The sequence below is a fragment of the Petaurus breviceps genome, unplaced genomic scaffold (assembly GCF_028583685.1).
Source record: "Petaurus breviceps papuanus isolate PSGF00001 unplaced genomic scaffold, PetGlider_PUasm1.0 90903, whole genome shotgun sequence".
Classification (NCBI taxonomy): Eukaryota; Metazoa; Chordata; class Mammalia; order Diprotodontia; family Petauridae; genus Petaurus; species Petaurus breviceps.
In genome coordinates this window covers 11,408,911-11,428,378 of record NW_027187376.1, presented here as the reverse complement: position 1 = coordinate 11,428,378, position 19,468 = coordinate 11,408,911, and the positions used below count along the sequence as shown (strand labels likewise).

Below are 19,468 nucleotides of genomic sequence, written 5' to 3'. Positions count from 1 at the left end.
TCAAATTATTGGCATAGCTAAGATTAGCATGAAAGTCTTCTAACAATATATCAGTATAAAAAATGGGACTCTTTGTATGTTCAAACTCCCAAGTAAAACTTTCCTATTACATCCATACTGAAATTTAAAATCCATATGCAAGGCAGCCAGGTTCTGATAAGTGTGACTAATGAATCCCCTGAAGTAGTTGCATGTATTTGTATTCTTACTATTCAAAATTATAATTACATAAAATATGGTAACTTGTTCCAGCCCAAAGGAAGTATGCAGCATGATTTTGAATAGTGCAACCCCATTAGAGGATTCTTTTTTCATATTAAGCAACATCTAGCTGTACAATATGGCTGTATTTACTAATATTGGAAGGGGTGATGATTTAATATGATAGGTTGAAAAGTGTTACTAGTGTGGTTTTGATATTCATGAGAGGCAGTGTTATGTAGTGGACAGAAAGCCAGGAAGACATGGGCTAAGTCTTGCCTTTGATACATACTGGTTATGTGATTCTGCATAAAATAGCTTCTCAGTGCTCTAGGCAACTGTTTAATAGTATCATATCATGGAGAAAATGCCAATCTTCATTGGTATAGGAAGTTGTGTCATATTAATATATTCACAGGGCCATTTCCTATTTTCATTTTCATTGAAGGATATTTTTAGGAAAAGAAATACAAAATAACAAAAAACGGACCTAAGGCACTCAAGTTTTGTAATGGAAAGAAGGAAGGAAACAAGCATTTATTAATTTATCCTCACAACAACCCTGGGAAATAGGTCCTGTTATGATTCTTATTTTATGATGAGGAAACTGAGGCAGACAGAGGTAAAATCACTTGCTCAAGGTCATATAACCAGTAAGTGTCTGAGGCTGAGTTTGAACTTAGGTCTTCTTGGCTTCAGATCTAAAGCAATATCTACAATGCCATCCAGATGCCTTGATAATAAAAGAGGTCCCCAAGTAGCTATAATACACAGCAGCATATGAGGATGCAGTCCAATAGAGAAGGGAGTTTTTCCTCTGAAGTCAGAGCACATGGATTCGAATCCCACCTCTGATGATTATTACCAATGTGATCTTAGGTAAATACCTTAATTTCCCTAAGTCTCAGTTTCCTCATCTATAAAAGTGAGAGGATTATGTGAGACAGTTTTAAAGTTTTCTTCTAGCTCTAGAGCTATGGTCCTTTAAGGCAGAGGAGTCAAACACATGGCTGCTCCCAAATGGATTAAAATATAATTAGGAAATATTTAACTAAATAAAATACAATAAAGCCTGAATAACATTATATCTTTAAAATATGTGACCTGCAGGAATCCTTAGGTATTTCAATTTGAGTTTGACACCACTGCCTTCAAGCACATGAGTCCTACTCAGTGAAGCATTAGTAAAGTGCTTCTATTAGAATAATCTATTAGAATAATCGTGACCTAATTGGGGAAAATGAAATGCAAAGTCTTTGGTTCTCATTCACAGTCTGTGGTTTTCAAGATTTCACGAAAATCCACAAAGCCATCCCTGCTCCCTATCTCTCTCATTACAGATGTTTCAATATCTCCAAGCTATGTTCATCAACATGGAAATGTAACAAAGTTTTGCTTATGTGGCTGCCACAAGCCATTGGATTTTTGTTCCTCAGAGATCTTACTCAGTTAGGAAATAAACTGACAGAATATATAATGAGAGAGAAGTTCCAATCTGGAAGCCATTATATGCATGAGTGCCTTTCTGAAACCATAGAAATCCATATTCTCATTTAGTAGAGGAAGCAAGATATAAAGGCAAACATACTCTTTGTCAGCTAGATTCATTTAAATGAGTTGTTACTCACTGGTTTTTGTTGTGGCTTTTAACTGGTCTGTTAAAAAGTAAATGGGAAAAAAATTAAATCTCCAAACCCTCTGTTGTGGGTGATAGCAGCAGCTTAGCTATCGAAATAGGGCAAAGAGTATCTACTTGGGGGTACAAGTATTCCAATAGTTTTCTTATTTAGGAAATGTCAATGAAGCTGCTTGCAATGTAATTTAAATTAGAATTTGAATGCCATTATAAATGTGCAACCAGCTCTATTTTTAATCAGTAGACCAGAAAGTACTTGACAGGGCTTATTGCTGTTTTTTCTTTCTTTCTGGATTCCTTTCTTCTTTTATTTTGGAGAATCCTATAATTTTCTGCAAAAACTCTCACCATTTTTCTAGCTGCTTTCATTAGGAGACAGAGAAGAATACAATAGTTGGAGTAAATCTGATCCATATCCTTTTGAGTGACACTACACTTAATTTAGTATATGTTCAAGATCACATACATTTGTAGCTTTTTATTCATAGCTCACATTTATGTAGTTTACATAATAACTTATTAAGGTTTTACAAAGTGTTCTCTCTGGATTAACCTATTTGAGCTTCATATAAACCCTCCTAAAAAAATCTGTGCTATGATTATCCAGCTAATAACCGAGTCTGGATTTAAGGTCTTTTTGACTGTAAGCCCAGTTATTTATTCACTATACTACACAACACACTTGCAATCAACCAATAAACAAGTAAATTAAGCAGCTACTTTGTGCTAAATAGGGCAGTTGGGTGGCTTAGTGTAGAGTGCTGGGTCTGGAGTCAGAAAGACTCATCTACCTGAATTCAAATCTGTCCTCATACATTTACTACTTGTGTGACCCTGTGCAAAACACTTAACCCCATTTGACTCAGTTTCCTTATCTGTACAATGAGCTGGAGAAGGAAATGCAAACCACTTTGGTAACTTTGACAAGAAAATCCCAAATGGGATCAATAAGTCAGATGTGACTGAAACGACTAAACAACAACATTGTGCTAAAAACTATGCTAGATACTGGGGTATAAGCAAAAACAATGAAATAATTTTCAATCACAAAGAGCTCATTTCAATGAGAGACAATCACATAAAATATATACACCATAATATAAAGTGAATAAATGTATACAAAATAGTTAAACAAATGTAATTTGGAAGGCCAGACAGTAGCAGTTGTGAGGGATCAGGAAAGGCTTCATGTAGAAGATGGTGTTTGATTTGTTTCATGAAGGAAGACAGGAAGATCCTATAAGGCAGAAGAAAGAAGGAAATGCATTTCATGGGGTTCAGCCAGCACAGATGTATAGGCACTGGAGATGGAGTGTAAGTCTGTGAGTGAGGAACTAAGAAAATATCAACTGGGTTGAATCTCAGCATGGAGAAGGGGAGGGGATAATGTTCAACGAGGTCACAAAGATGAGTTGGGGTCACGTTGTGTTGCTCTCTAAATGCTAAAAAGAATTTAGGTACATTGATCTTTAAGGTCATTTTCATAAGGAACAGTTAATAACGAAAAGGGCAGGAAAAGTGTGCAGAAGAAGAGATTTATATTAATTGTCTAAAGGTGTGGCAAATTGCAATTCTTATTAATGAACACTTCGAAACCTAATGCAATTAGAAAAAGAACTTTGTTTTACTATACACTGCCAAGGCATATGTATGAAAAAAAAATCTTCATATAAGAAAAAAAGACAATTTTCAAAAGAAAATTGTCTACTGTATAGATTTGAGAACTCATCTCTCTGTTAGCAAGATGGAATGATATCTCACTAATGTGGAAATCTTAATGTTATTAAGAGGTAAATAAGGATCTTTTATTTATTAAACAAGAAAAATGTGAGAGTCAGGAAGATTTCATCTACGAATTAAGCAGGCAAGACTCTTCATGGAAGATTGTAGCAAGAGAGGAAGAAGAACCTAAGGAGAGTTAAAGGGAAGAATGGGGGAGGGGTTCTGCAAAACTACTATGTTGGAATTCTGGCAATTAAAAGCAATTAGCTAAGAGATTATTTCAGCTCAGTGATTCAGGATTGGTCAGAGAACCCACCACCTAGGGTTGTAGAAAGGTGAGCCATTTCATAAAGGCTTTTTGCTCTCTTCTGCCACCTCTGGCTCATGAAGGACAAGCAGAAGAGGTCTGGTGTGGGCTCATCTCCAGCTGATCTATATCTTGCCACTGGATCCAGATGGGTCTGGAGGAGAAAGTGAGACTGGTGAACTTACGCAGCCCTCCATCCCTTAAACCTAACTCACTTGCAAGTCATGGCATCACCTTCCTAATGTCATGGTCTTCTTTGAGAACAAAGGACAAAAAAACAACAGCTTCCTGGTGAGCCAGTTCCAAGAGTGAATCTAAACTGTGTTGTTATTGGTGAATAACATGGCTGGGTCAGTCTAAATATTTAGCCCAGAACTGGCTGGTTTGATGAGTCTGGCAGTTGTCTGACTTAAGGAGAACTCTTATTCTCATGAACAGATTATACTTTCTAAATGTTCTTTTAAGAGTGATAGATGGGGTGACTAGATGGAGCAGTGAATAGAGCACCAGCTCTGGAGTCAGGAGGACCTGAGTTCAAATCCAACCTCAGATACTTAACACAAAAAACTAGCCATGTGACCATAAGTAAGTCACTTAACCCCAATTGCTCTACCTTATCCCCTCCAGTACAAGCAAAACAAATAAAAAAGAGTGCTAGTTAATTGAAATGAGCTTATCAAGGCTATGTTCAAGTAGAGAAAAGAAGAGAATTTCCCTCAGCTGAAGAGCCATGAGAATCAATAATCAAGCAGAAAGCAGAGAAGCAGTTTCTTTGGGCAGATGTTCCTGAATGGACCAATATCATTAAAGCCTTTAGTCAAGTTTTGTTTGCCCTAAGCACATAAGTTTTCCTCCCTCATGTATTTCCATATTAGGCTCCTATAACTGTGTGCACACGCTTCACCATAGTTAATGAGTGAATTGGTGGAAGGATATGATCTAGGCATAGATGAATATTGTGATATAGTTTATTACAGGCACCTAGGTGGTACAGTGGATAGAGTACCATGCCTGGAGTCAGGAAGACTCATCTGCCTGAGTTCAAATCTGCCCTTAAACACTAACTAGCTGTGTGACCCTAGCCAGGTTGCTTAACCCTGTTTGCCTCAGTATCCTCATCAGTAAAATGAGCTAGAGAAGGAAATGACAAACCACTCCAGTATCTTTGCCAAGAAACTCCCAAATGGGGTCACAAAGAATCAGATGCAATTGTGCATTTGCTCAAGTATTTTAGTACTATTTGAATTAAAAAGTACAAATTTATTTTGCTTTATTATTTTTGTTATTGCTATATTTCCTTTGTTTTATCATAAAGTTAATGAACATGTATAAGATTTAAAGTGTCGTTATAAGTGGCTGGTCATATAAATATCATGTATGCTGTGGAGGTTTCGCCTCATGAGTATTGTATGATTATATAGATAGAAAACATCAGATGGGGGTTCAAGAACTAGAATAGTGAGTAGGGAAAGTATATTTCCCCTCAATAGGATTCCCCATAGGATAGTCTCTTGTCTATCTGAAGTCTATTGCTGAGAAATTAGATCTGCTAGCGTGAGATCAAATTGGAAAAGTGAGCAAATCCAAAGGAGTGAGGTTTTGCTATGTATAGACTACACCTGGGAATCCCATCAGAAGAGCACCTCATTTGTCATGTTATAGATTCTAGAGACAATAAGAAGCCACTTAGAGTTGATTGAGTATGGTCAGATCTGCCTACAAGGAAAATCACTTTGTGAGCAATGTGTAGGATACATTGCAGTGGCAAGGGAATTGAGGTAGAGAGACTAATTATGGAGCCTTTTCAATAACATAGGTAAGAAGTGAAGTGGACCCAAATTAAGGGTGAGCTATGTGTATAGAGAGGAGGGGTTGGATGAGAGAATGCTGTGAACATAGAAAATTCAATATTTGGCAACTGATTAAACCTGTGGGATGAGGAAGAGTGAGAGGAAGGCAAGAAGGCAAGAAATAACATACATACATACATACATATACACACATAGGCATATGTCTGTGAAACATCTATATAGGGATGATTGTTAAGCCCATGGGATCTGATAAGTTCACCAAAAGAAAGTCTAGAGAGAAAGGAGGCCTATTGTAGTCTTGGATGATACCCTTAGAGAGAGGATTGTGATATGGATGATAAATCAGTAAAGGAGGTTAAAGAGTGTTCACAGAGGTTTGTTGTTGTTTGTTCTTTGTTCTCAAAGAAGACCATGATAGCAGAGAGGTGATTCCATGACTTATCAATGAATTGGATTACAGTGACGGAGGGCTGTGCAAAGTCACCAGCTTCGCTCTCTCCTCTGGAGCCATCTGGGTCCAGCGGCAAAATATAGATTAGGATGACTGAAGATGGCCCCACTCACAGAGGTAGGAAGAGAACCCAGAAAGAAGAATGTGCCACAAAAACTCAGAGAAGAGAGAGTATCTAGGAGGGGGTGGTCAACAGCATTCAGTGCAGGAGAGAGGTCAGGCAGCATGAAGACTGAGAAAAACCCATCTGATTTGACAACTACGAGTTCATTAGTAACTTTGAAAAAAGCAGATTCAATGGAATGATGAGGTCAAAAGTCAGATTTTAATGAGTTGAGGAGTGAGATAATAGAGAAAATAATTACAGACAGATTTTCAAGGAGTTTGGGTAAGACAGAGAAGAGAGATATAGGATAACTACTTGAAGGAATGACTAGGTAGAGTTGAAGGACTTTTTAAGGACTGGGAAGATTTGACCATGTCTGAAGACAAGAGGGAAGGAACCAGTAGTTAGGGAGAGGTTGAAGATTCAAGAGACAAGAAGGCGAATTGATTGAAGACACAATCTGTAGAATAAGATGTGAGGGAATGGACTAAAGTGCATGTGTAGAGAGCCTCTTGTCAAGGAAAAAGGCTTTCTCTTTGTCAGAGTTTGGGAAAGGAAAAGATTTTAGGAGATAATATCGAAGGTTTTTTAGATGAAATGGATAGAAGAAGAGAGAGCTCACATTGAAAAGCCTCAGTTTGTCCCAGTAAAGTAAGAGGCAAATTTCTGAGCTTGGGAGGAAGGGGCAGAGCAGGAGGAGAGAGGAAGAGTAACAGGAAGCTTGGGGAAGGAAGAGAAGGTTTGGAATAATTTCTATGGGGAGTGAAATAGGAAATCAACTGGAAAAGAATAAACTTTGCTGCATTGAGAATCCTGTTGAAAGTTAATAACATGAATTTATAATGAGCTCAGTCAACCAGGTTGTAAGTCTTCCTCCAACTGCTTGTGAGAAAGGGCAGAGGAGTTGGATGGTAGGAATAACCAGGACTTATGCCTGCCAAGAAGGGTGGTTTTAGGATGGGGAACAAGAGCCAATCAGAACGCAGAGTTGAGATAGCTAACTCTTGGGCTGAGATTGGAGAAGGAAATCGAAGTCAGATTGAGGTAATCGCCTCAGAGAGTCCTTGAAGGCTAAGGAATGGAAAATCTTGAGAGTGAAGACCAGGTTTAGCAGAAGTGAGGCATAAGAAAAGGTGAAATAATAGGTCGCTATGACGCCAAAACAGAATGCTAGTTACTAATTAGGGAAGTAGAAGACAATGGGATATAAGAAGGCTAAAAATCAGTAAGTTAGAATTTGAGGGAGCTTCTAGTTGGATGTTAAGATCCCCTAGTATCTTAACATAACTTAAACAGGAGTTGGGGAAGAGAGAAAGATGGTGATTCCGGTGTCGAACGCCTTGAGAAAGGAAGGAAAAATAACTTGGGTATAGGTATATCATAGCATAATTTAGGATGAGTAGAAAATTTTGATTGAGTAGATTTAAAAGGAAGACAGACTTCTGAATAAATAAAATAAAGGGAGAACCTGAAAGTGACAGTAGAGAGCAAGAAATCATTTGATTATTTTTTCCGGGATGAGAGCATCCAGGACAAGGGTCTGAAAAAAGTTACAGCCAGTGCTATGGAGGATAGCCAGAAATGCAGTATTGTCAGGTGGAAATCAGGCCTCAGTGAAGGCTAAAAGATAGGGGTATGAGAGGAAGAATTCCAAGATGAAAGGGAATATGTATATTCACTCTAGGGCATAAATATCAGAGGGCAAAGTGGAAGAGGATTAGAATGGGATATGGGTGAGGTGGGGTGGAGGAGGACAGAAATGATAGAATGGGGGGAGAGGCCTGGGGACAATTCTCTCCTAAATGATCAATATTGATTAGTACAAGATAGAGAGGGAAATAGGAGAATCCAAAGGGTTAATAGTGGGAGGCAAATGAATAGTGAAGCTTAATTTCCAAGGGCTATTGCAGAAAATGCTGTATTAAGGCTATATCTATTCTTCCTGGATTTGGGTCTGAGTTTAGCTTAGGCTGCCAGGTTCAGTTATACAGGCTCTTTCTCTAGGCTATCAGTTAAAATAATTCCATTTCACAGATGCTCTGAGGCAGTGATGTCAAACTCAAATAGAAACAGGCATCTCTAAACTCTACGTAAGGATCCCTATGGGCCACGTATTGATTAAGGAAAACCACATATTAATATTATCTGTGTTTTATTGTATTTTTATTTTGTTAAATATTTCTCAATTACATTTTAATCAGAGTATTGTGGGCTATGGGTTTGGCATCTCTGCTCTGAGATAAAATAACCTAAGACTGATGAAATAACAGCTACTAAGTGATGCACTGGAGACTAGAATCTTTTGTCTTCTTATTTCAAATCCAGTATTCTTTCCATTATAGAATGCTGTTTATCTAGTGATGACACAGGGATTCTAACTCTCTAGATGGGTACAATAAACTTAAAAGTTTGTGAGGGAGGAGGGAAGGAGAGACAGAGGGACAAATTGTTTTACTTTCTTTTAGGGATCTTAAAAATCAACTGTACTTGACATACAGTACCGCCGATAGTTCAATAACTGCGCTAGATGCTTAGCCCTCCAAGTCTTCCTTTTAATGAGACAAAACAGGCATTTTGAAATATTGAGCTCTCTTATAGTGTTACTGGGAGAGCAATGTATAACTTCCTCTCCTGATCTTTTCATGCTATGAACTTCAGTTAAGAAGTGATATGTGTAGAAAGTATCTCCTCCCTTTCCCAGGAAATTAGATAATGCCCTGTTTAAGATACAAACTGGAGAAGAGGGGTTTTTAAATGAAGTCTATGCACTTATTTTGATAACTGTATTTCAATATAATTGGTTTCCTTGGCAGCCCTATACATTGCATTTTATGTATTAAAAATTTTTTTTTTCCAAGATAGTATCCGTAGGCTTCAAATTGCCAAAAGGGACTACAACCCCTCCAAAATTAAGGGCCCTTTCTATAGAAGGCTTAGAGAGGTGGTGTCTAACTGGAAACTAGTTCAAAAGACTAAAAAGATAAAGGCCAAAGAGAAAATTTTTCTTTGCTTGAAGTGAATACAAGTTAACATGATACCCCAAAGGTAAAAGGAAAAAAAGTGTAAAGTGTACTGGAAGTTAATATATTTTACCTAGACAAAAATGAATGTAAAATAGACATTATGGCAAAATTCTGTTAGTATAAACAGAAAATCATAGAAATAAGAAAAACACTGTAGAAAGATTTGCATAGTTATTTTTCAGCTTAGGAAAGAGAAACTAAAGGAGATAAAAATAGTTATTGATGGTAGAAATAAGATGCACTGGAGAATTGTAGAATTTAAAGCCTATGCTGGTAGAATAATTAATTAGACCACAAGGTAAATGGATCCACATTTATGCTCAATTCTGTCTTTCTTCCTTACTCAGTAAGAAAACACCCATTTTAACTTGGTTATCCCAGCAGTTCCCTTCCAAGGATCCTGATCCTATCTCCAATAGAGAGACAAATAGCAGTGTAGCTTGAACTCTACTAAGTGCTTCTTGAATGAGGGACTGATTTATGAATCAATTTACTATGATTCTGGAGAGTGAGCTGCTCAACTAGACCTTATCACCTCAGGTATGATGACAAAATCCTTAGACAAACCAAAACCAAGTAGTCATATCCTTCAACAAGAATGACTCTTAAGCACAATGCCAATCAATTAATCAATCAATCAATCCACCAACATTTATTAAAAGACTACTTTGTTCAGGCACTAGGCTAAATGCTGGGGAAACAAAAAGGCAAAAGAAAATTGCTGCTCTCAAGGAGTTTACGAGTCGTGGCTGGTAAGTAAAGTCAAACAAGTATTTATTAAGTCTCTACTATGAGACAGGAGGTATGCTTAGTGCTAGAGGTAAACAAAGGCATGGTGGTGAGGGGAGCAGTCCCTGCTCCCAAGGAGCCTACAATCTAATCTACCCATAAAGGCAAAGACAAAAAACCATGGAAATTCACAGAACTACTACAGCCAGAACATTTTGTGGACTTCTTTCTTTTCCTTGAAAATCTACTTTTTCTTCAGAAAATATCAGGTAGGGACAATTAAGAATCAGAAAGGAAAAAAATAGAGATACAGGAAACTGTCATTATGATCCATTTAAAAGGAGAAAAAAATGAAAAGCACATTTATGACCTTTTGTTAGATAACCTCAACTAATTCAAGCTCCACACTGGAAAATGAGACCAGGCTTTATTTCAGTCCCTATTCCCTAGCTTAAAAATTCTTCTATTTTTTTTATCTTTGATAAACTGAGAAAGTGCTAGGGGATGGGTCTACTTCCTGTGCAGGTCTGTGAACAGTAAACTAACCCAGCATTCCCTGGATTTTTTCCATCTTGATGCTGCCTTGCTTTGGGGGATTAAAAGGACTGTCAGCAATTAGCTGTAGGTCCTGGTCCTCCCCTTCCTCCTTCACTCTACTACCCATGGACATAAATTTCTTACAAAAAGACTAATGAGTAAAATCCTAGATATCCTCAGAAAAGAACAAAGACAAACAGACCTTCAGAATGCTAACTACAACTAGTAGGATATGTAGGAGTCAGGGTTGATCAGTTGTGTATATACATTTAAGTTCAATTTTCTAAAGGGATTCTCCTTCCTAGTTTAACATCTCCAGAAATGCCTCCCTTCTTCACAAAGGACATTCTCTACTCTAGGGTGCTCAACATCTTCAGGGGATGCCGGGTTGCTAGTTATAGTTCTTGCAATTCTTTTCATTTTTTATATTAGCAATATAAAATCTTATCAGTCACATAGTAAGAGCCTTCCAGGAAGTCAGTAGAATAATAGAGGTCTTCTCTTTTACCACATAAGGAAACTAAGACCCAGAAATATAAAGTAATTTAACCAAGTACGCAGACACTCTAATGGCAGAGCTGAGACTGAAACCTCAGTCCTTTGATTTACAGTCTATTAATATTTCTGTTTTCTAGACGTATTTTTGTTTTTCAGATAAGAATTCTATATGGTTTTTTAGTTTAGTATTTGTTCTTCTTGTTTTTCTCTTTGTGACCCCATTGGTGATTTTCTTGGCAAAAATACTGGAATGGTTCGCCATTTCCTTCTACAGCTCATTTTACAATTGTGGAACTGAAGCAAATGAGGTTAAATGACTTGCCCAGGGTCATATAATTAGTAAGTGTCTGAGGCCAGATTTGAACTCATGAAGTTTCCCTGATTGCAAGTCCATTGTTCTGTCCAATGCGCCACCTAGTAGTGGCAATCTAGTATTTAAAATTTGTTATTTTTTATCCTAGAGGAAAAATCCTTGGTTCAATTTCTGGTATCTTTATATACTATCATTCTAAATATGATTTAAACTCCAACTACAAATGGCTAACATTTTGAACCAGGTGTTCAGAAAACACACAAATAACAAGTAACAAGTAAATGATGCCTTACTTTAAAATTCAGTTCCCTATAAGATTTTTTAAAAATCATTTAACCTAAAAGTAGAATTCATTTATAAATACAGAACCCTCTAATTGAACACCCTATTGAGATTTCCTCCCCACTTACCAGAGTAAAGGAGATCTCCTCACCTTAGAAAAATAAACAAGTGAACTTAACATTTTTAATAATACTGGTCTCCAGTTAATTTTCCCTATAAACAAGCAGATGAGTCTTACAGGGGAGGTAATATTCCAAAGGAAAATATCCAAAAAATATTCCAATGGGGGTCACATTAGGAAAAAAAAAGATTTTCAACAGTTTCCAAAACCAGAGTTTCTTGCACATTCTACTTTCCAGGTAACCTTTCCTATCAAAGTCCACTCATTAACTTAGAGGCATAGTTGAGCCTAAATAAATTCTAAATTCTCTCTCCATTTAAAATTTCTCACTGTTCTTATAAAAGAAAACTGGTTTGACTTTCATTTAAAGCACTAAAGGCTTAAGACACAGTGATGATGTACTTTACAGTCAAGAACTTCAAAGATGCTTTCTCTCTCTTTTTCAGAAATCCCTCTTCAGTCCTTAAGTTATTAGATTATAAATACGACAACTACTTTAATGGACCATAATTGTCCTTCTAGAATTATTGAGTTTTTGAAAATTGTCATCTGAGATTAGAGAACATAATGTCATAAAGTATGTTTAGTTACCACTGACAAAGATATATATCAAAAATTAGGAATTGCTTTCCCCAAATAGGAAAGGTGAATGAAGACACCACATAGGAAAGTAAAGGAGCGCCCTCTACTGTTTGAGGAAGTAAATGGCAAAAAAAGGAGGATTAATTTACAATTACTCTTATTTCCCACTTCATAGTACTCACCAGCACAGAAATCTCACTCATGCACAAAACTCTGAGTTTAAACCTGGCATTTTTGCCTTGAGCATGTAATCTTGAAATACGACTGGCTTACAAAATCTGCTTGGTTATCGGGTAATAAACAAATTCCCTAAACTGACCTTTGAGCTCTGACTCGTCTAGACTGTAATAAAAGTTCTGAATTTAACATAACATCACTATAACTTTCCTGGCTAGTCTCCCTCATTTTTAGAAAGTACCTATTTGAAATAAAGTAGAAAAAAATTAAGATTTTAAGTAATAACTACACTTTTTCCTAAACTCAAAGTGACTTCAGGTGTGGTCGGATCGCTCCTACACAAGATCTTTGGAACAGTTGTCTCTGGTACTAGAGATGCTTAAGAAGAGAAGTGTTAAATCCCTCCTCTATTCCCCACTCCACCCCTTCTTTATTGCCCAGGACTGCAGCCGGGCAGTGCCCATGGCAAGTATTTGCACAATGCCCGGTCAGTTCTACCAATTCCATACTACTCTGCCAAATGTTTCTCAAGTCTCAGGCTTCCCAGCTACCTGTGAGATTCAGGGATGGGGAGGTAATCCCCTCACAATACCCCGTGCCTTCACCTCATTTGTCTAGGGTTCATGGAAAGGATGGGATTCCCTGGGTAGGCGTTCCCCCCTTACCTGTGCTTTGGTCAGGAGACAGCTGCTGAGAGCCATCCAGCCCCAGACATAGGGCAGCCCCCCGGGCTTGACCATGGCTAATAGCTAGAAGTAGAAAGCTCAGCCAAGAGTAGGGGTACCCACTTCGACACAGTCCAAGGTGCTGATAACTTTCTCGGCTCTCATCAAACTTGTGGCTCCCCGCAGGGAGCTCAGCCAGTCCTCTTGCCACGAGGCGCAGGGCAGCCGGTGCCCAAGTTTGCTTATACTGTGGGCAGAGGCACGCCGCTTCTCAGACTGCCTGGGCTCCCTAGCTGCCACGCACTCTTTGGACCACGTTGTCAACAGCAGAGCCAGTCGCTAATTGCTTGTTCTCTCATCTTCTGGAAAACTGCATGCACCAGGTTTACAAACAAGCAAACAGCCTCAGGCTCTGCTTTCGCAGCAGTCTGGAAAAGGGAGCGACCAGGAGAAGAAAGGGTGGGTGGGTGGGTGGGTGACTGCAAACAGGGAGAGGGTGGGAAGGTGTAGTAGCAGCGCCCTGCGGATCGCCAGCGGGCACTTCGTGCCAGGCAGCTCCGCACACAAGCCGAAAGTGCCCTTGCCCTCCTCCAGTCCTTTTAGAACCTCAGGCAGCAGATCAGTCAGGATGGAGCCAGCAAACTGAATGGTGTCTACACCCGGGTATCAGCTTTGCTTTCACCAATACCACCCTGCCTTCTCAGTGATTGGTCCGAAAAGTTCCCTGAATGACCACACAACCTGATTAGTCACTGGAGGTTGCAGCGTGGATGGTAAAAACTGAAAACCTCAGGAGGACTTGTACCCTGATTCTCAGGCTGTTTGGTTATAGTAGTCATTTAAATCCTCTGAATCCTTTTCACTTTTCACCTTGCTGATCAAATATCCTGGATTTCATTGATGTGAGTGTTCATCCCTCCAAGGAAGCAGATTGCAACCCCTCCATGCTTTAGTTTGGAAGTCTCCTTATGTAGAGGTATACAGTATAAATAAAAGATTCACTTTCTGGGAGATCAAAGCAATTCTATTGTCAAGAAAGCAGATTCACTTTTCTAAGCACCAGAAATCGGGAGGTGAGCCAAGATAACTGCATACATGTCAGAGACTGATTGCTGAATTAAAAGAAAAAAAAAATCGGTATCCCAGTAGCTAACACTGTCCGCAATACTAATTTCACGTAAAAATGCTTGTTTCTGAGCATCCCCTGTAGCTGGAGCAAACAGTTTTACCCAGCTACTAGTTGCCAACTACAAAATTAGATTTCTCATCAAATCACTGACTGGTCCTGTTACCCAGGCTGCACAGAATACTGACAGGCTGTCAAACTGCAAATGTGTGAATAACGAAGTTTGGTTTTAAAGTTTCATAGTTCATTAGATTTTTGACTGCTACCCTGCTCTACATCTCACCGGAAGAAAAAAAAAGAGGTGCCTTTTATTTGTAGTTTAAGCATCCTTTGTACTTACATACACGTTGTATCCAGCCAATGTGATTTAAGTTCTGTAAAGAGATACTTTAATTTTTTTTTCTTTTTCCTTAATCTGCCTGGGATCAATGAGTTTCCTAATTATTTCTATCCTAAAGCTTAGTGAGGCTTCTTTGAATTGAATTAGATCCGTCTAAGTGCCTGCAAATGTTAACAGGGTGGCTTTGATACTATTGGAAACAAGCCTTTTTTTTTTTTCCTTCAAAATATGTCTTACCATTCCTTCTATAAATTAAACTTGAATTTGATCCAGCGGTATAAACATGTTTGTTTTTAGAGTGCCTATCTGCCTAGGTTAAGTTAAATTAAATTTACAAAAGTTAATTTGCTGCTACAGTATCTAAACCAAACTCTACATTCTCTCTCCTTTTTTTTGGAGGGCACTTGGGGTTAAGTGACTTGCCCAAAGTCACACGGCTAGTATTTGTGTTAAGTGTCTGAGGCTGCATTTGAATTTAGCTTCTCCTGACTCCAGGGCCAGTGCTCTATTCACTATGCCACCTAGCCACCCCTCTACATTCTCTTAACAATGCATTATTACCAATCATCTGCTTTGTTTTTTAAAATAACTTAGCAATAACTTGGGAAATAGATTTCTTCATATTCAGCAATATCAGAAACTTTTATAGCCCTTCATCTCTTTATCGTTCTTTTTCTCCTACATTCTTAAACATGAGGACAATTATTTAATATATATATAATAGTCCTAAAGTTCCAGATATGCTGACGTCAATTTCACTTGCCTGGCTAGCCAACAGAGACAGGTAGTTGAAGAAGGAGTGAATGTGAGCCTTCAGAGGAACATAGGAACTTTTAAAAATTGACCAAGATATGGCAAAGGTGATCAGGAATCCATCAGTGCCCTTACTGGTGATAAGACAACAAGAGTGGTAAAGCAGTTGACCCTTATTCATAACTACATGTCCACTTATACTTATTATCATCATGAATGATATGCTGCTGGGTCTAGACAGGATTCCCCAAATGCCCCTATTAACAGATAGCATTGTGCTTATTGCATGGAGCTCCAGAATACTATAAATCTTTCTCATTTAAATTCATAGAGATGTTACAACAATAACTTTCAAATCACATGTAATTAGGGAGGGAAAGCCAAGATGAAAAACATTAATCCTTTTGGGACTTTAGTTTCCTCACTTGTAAAATGAGGGGTGTAGATGAAATGATCCTCAAGATTCCCTCCTATTCTAACATTCTGTGGTTCTCTGATATTTCTAGAAACTATAAAAAGAAAAAGGAAAATGTCATATATTTTTGGTAAATTGACATAAAAAAGAGAGATGGGGGAGAAAGAAAAGGAGAAAAGAGAGGTGAGGAAAGAAGAGGATAAGAGGGGATAAAAGAAGAGTGGAAGAAACAAGAGAGAAAAGAAAGGAATGGAAGTAATGAGAGGGGGAGAGGAGAAGATGTATATGTATACAAGGTATTCCCAAAGTCTTTGTGAAGTTTTTAAAAATAAATTTTTTATTGCTGTCTTCTGTTACTTACATCATCATAGTTATCTCCAGTAATTTGCCCTCCCCTATAAAAAAGTATTATTAAATGAAAAAGAAGTACAACTAATCAATATCAAAGTGGAAAAAATCTGAATATTCAATGTGTAACACTTTTGGACTTTCCACTCCCATGAAGAGGTGGGTAGGCAATATCATTCTAGTTCTACTTAATCTCCACAATTTTTTTTACATGTATCTTTGATTTTTTTAGTGTGAGGTTTTAGTCTCCATTCACATAATTGTAATTATTGCATATATTGTTTTCTTGGCTCTAATTACTTCGCTCTGCATCAGTTCATGTAATCTTTCCATGTTTCTCTGTATTGTTCACACACATCATTTTCACAGGATTGTTGTGAGAATAAATTGAGAGGATATTTCTAAAGCTCTTTTCAATGCTAGCAATTACTATTAAACAAGTGTTCAAGTGTTTGGGTAGGTTGTTAATAGTTGATTTTCTTTAGTTCTTCTGCAAGGCTGCTGGAGAAACATTCTTTACCAAAACTCTGTGAAGATATTATCACTTTAAATCTAAAATTGGTGGAAGGAAGGTAGAAAGTGAGGTTGTCACCATTTATAGAAAGGAAAATGGAGGAACAATATGATTCCAATTCACTTGAAACCATTCTAAGAATAGCAGAAAATATCCAAGTCTTTTTTGTTAATAGGAAGCAAATAGATATCTGAGGCAAGTTACCTGGGCACCTTTAGAATGAAAGCTAAGTATTGACTAGAGGGCAGTGGAGGGATGCATAGTGGACATTAACAAGCTACAAAATAATACAAAGAAGAAACTGCTAAGAGTAAATGGTGTAAAGGATATCATCAAGGAAACATATTGGGGGAAAATATGGGCTGGTCACATGGCACAGCAGATAGGTGATACAATGTATAAAAAACACAGGGCCTGGAATCAGGAAGATGAGTTCATTCAAATGCAGCCGTATGCACCCTTTAGCTGTGTGACACTTGGCAAGTCATTTAAAGGGGAAAATTAATTTATCCTGAGGTGACTTGATGCATTGCCCTTTCCTGGGATATTTTATAAAATTTTCAAGTTAGAAGGAACATCAGCGGTCATCCACTAACAGTAGCATCTATCTCTCAGAGTTATTGTAAAGATAAAATGAGATAATATTTGCCAAGCACTTCTCAAATTTTAAAGTACTCTATATACGTTAGCTATTATTATTAAAGGATAGTTCCTTTCACTGAAACCAGAAGGAGCGTGACTACTCAGGGATGCTATACAAAGAATTTCTGCATTGGGTAAGGTTCCAAGATTCAAAATAGATGCTATTCTCAGACTAAGGGAAAAAATATTAATTTTGGGACTAGGAACGTTGCATATAAAATATGGAGCTTTCCCTAGGGCTGAAAGACTAGAATTGTGCTGTAGAGAACTGAAGTCTTAGGGTTCAGCAAACAAGGCCCATGGGCCAAATCCTGCCTGTTATTGTAGGGCCCCAGAGCTAAAAAAAAATGGCATTTGCATTTTTAAATAATTGCATTTACACAAATAGTCATTTTGCTCTGTGTAGTCAGAACATTTAGAGAGCATAAATTATATAGTGTTGGGGGAGAGAGCATTTGGTAGAGGTTTGCTAGTAAACAATGGGCTTTCAAAAAAAAGTTTGCCCTATAGCTTTTAATTTAATCTTCACTATTGACATTATTGTCATCACTTTCTTAACTCTAACAGACAACAAAATAATAAATTAAGCTTTGATTTTCTTTTCTTTCTTTCATCCTTCCTTTCTTTTTTGCTTTTTGGAGGGGAGAAGGCAGGGCAATTGGGGTTAAATGACTTGCCCAAGATCACACAGCTAGTAAGTGTTAAGTGTCTGAGTCCAGATTTGAACTAAGGTCCTCCTGACTCCAGGGCCAGTGCTCTATTCACAGTGCTGCCTAGCCATCCCAAGCTCTGATTTTTCAGGTATAAATTCTCACACTAAAAAAAATAACAATCAATGAAGCTGGGCTAAGCTAGCTCCAACACAGGACTTAGGGGTAGTGGGAGAGAAGTGTTAAGGGAGATGGTTAGAGATGGAAATGGACAGAAGAGAAGGAAAGTGCTGAGCTACCTACAGAAGCCAAACCACCTATTTCACTATTTTCTACATGCTAGACTTAAAAGAAGACAGTCCTAAGTTTATTATTTCTTTCCATTAATCCTAAATGGATTTTAAAGAGTTGCTAATTCTTCCTTATAATTACTTTCAGTTAAGCTACCAAGTAATTGTTTTCTGAGTATTTTGCAATGGGCTTTGGTTATTAACAGTTATAAATTCCACCTTGATTAAACAAAGCAAAATCATGGCTCTTATCCACTTTATATTCTTTTAAAGTAGAGGAATACTTCAAGGACCAGTGAATGAATTAGTGTTGGTATTCACTCCCCTAAAAAAGGTTGAAATCCCTCTATATCAAAAAATGAAAACAAAATATTAGTACCTGAGAGCCAACCACACAAAAGACATGTGGTTGAAGATTACCCTAATATTTTGGGTTGAGGGAGAAATGTTATTTTTGTCAAAGGAGGGCCAAAAACTAAGAAAGAGGCAAAGTTTTGACACCCCTACTCTTTGAATACCTTCTACCTCTTGGTGTTCACCTCATTAATGTCTTTTGCTTAAAACACCTGCCATTTTGCCCCACGTTTTTGCTTGCTTTGTCCTGAGAGCCTAACTTTGGAAACATATTTGTTTATCTTTCCCCAAATCCCATTAGACATCTATATCATGTTCATAGAGGACATATGTGTCACCAGAGGTAACCTACCCATTTCTCTCTAGACTTTAGGATTGACATTGCACTGTAAGCAAAGGAGTCATTTATAAATTCTTCTTTTACTTCTTAGAACTAAAAAATTGAGATCAGTACACTGAATTTGTTTTTGGTTTTGGTTTTCGGAAGGGGGAAGGCAGGCAGTTGAGGTTAGGTGACTTGCTCAAGGTCACATGGCTAGTAAGTGTTAAGTGTCTGAGGTTGGATTTGAACTCAGGTCCTCCTGACTCCAGGGTTGGTGCCCTATTCACTGCACCACCTAGCCACCCCAAGCACACTGAATATTAACACTGACATTTTGTGCTTTCACAAATGTCCCTAATCTAGTCAATTAAACAAATATTTAAAGGTATTGCACTGGAGTATATGCTGAAGATAGAAATAAATTAGATAGTCTTTGCCCTTAGGAAGCTTGCCTTACAGGCTCTGGGACATGCATCCTGTAGATAGATAAGAAGATACCATACAATTTAAGAAAGGAGAAAGTAGGAGGGGGGAGGATACAGAAAAATATACA

At 37.8% G+C, this 19,468-nt stretch overlaps 1 protein-coding gene across 1 annotated transcript in view; it reads right to left on the bottom strand.

Moving 5' to 3' along the window:
* PTH2R (parathyroid hormone 2 receptor) overlaps positions 1-13,380 on the bottom strand; it is a 126,208-nt gene extending 112,828 nt beyond the window's left edge. Inside the window, exon 1 of the mRNA XM_069075104.1 lies at positions 13,162-13,380. Coding sequence (XP_068931205.1) covers positions 13,162-13,236 — 75 coding nt within the window. The 5' untranslated portion in view covers positions 13,237-13,380. The remainder of the gene's footprint in view (positions 1-13,161) is intronic.
* Positions 13,381-19,468: the final 6,088 nt, after the last annotated feature.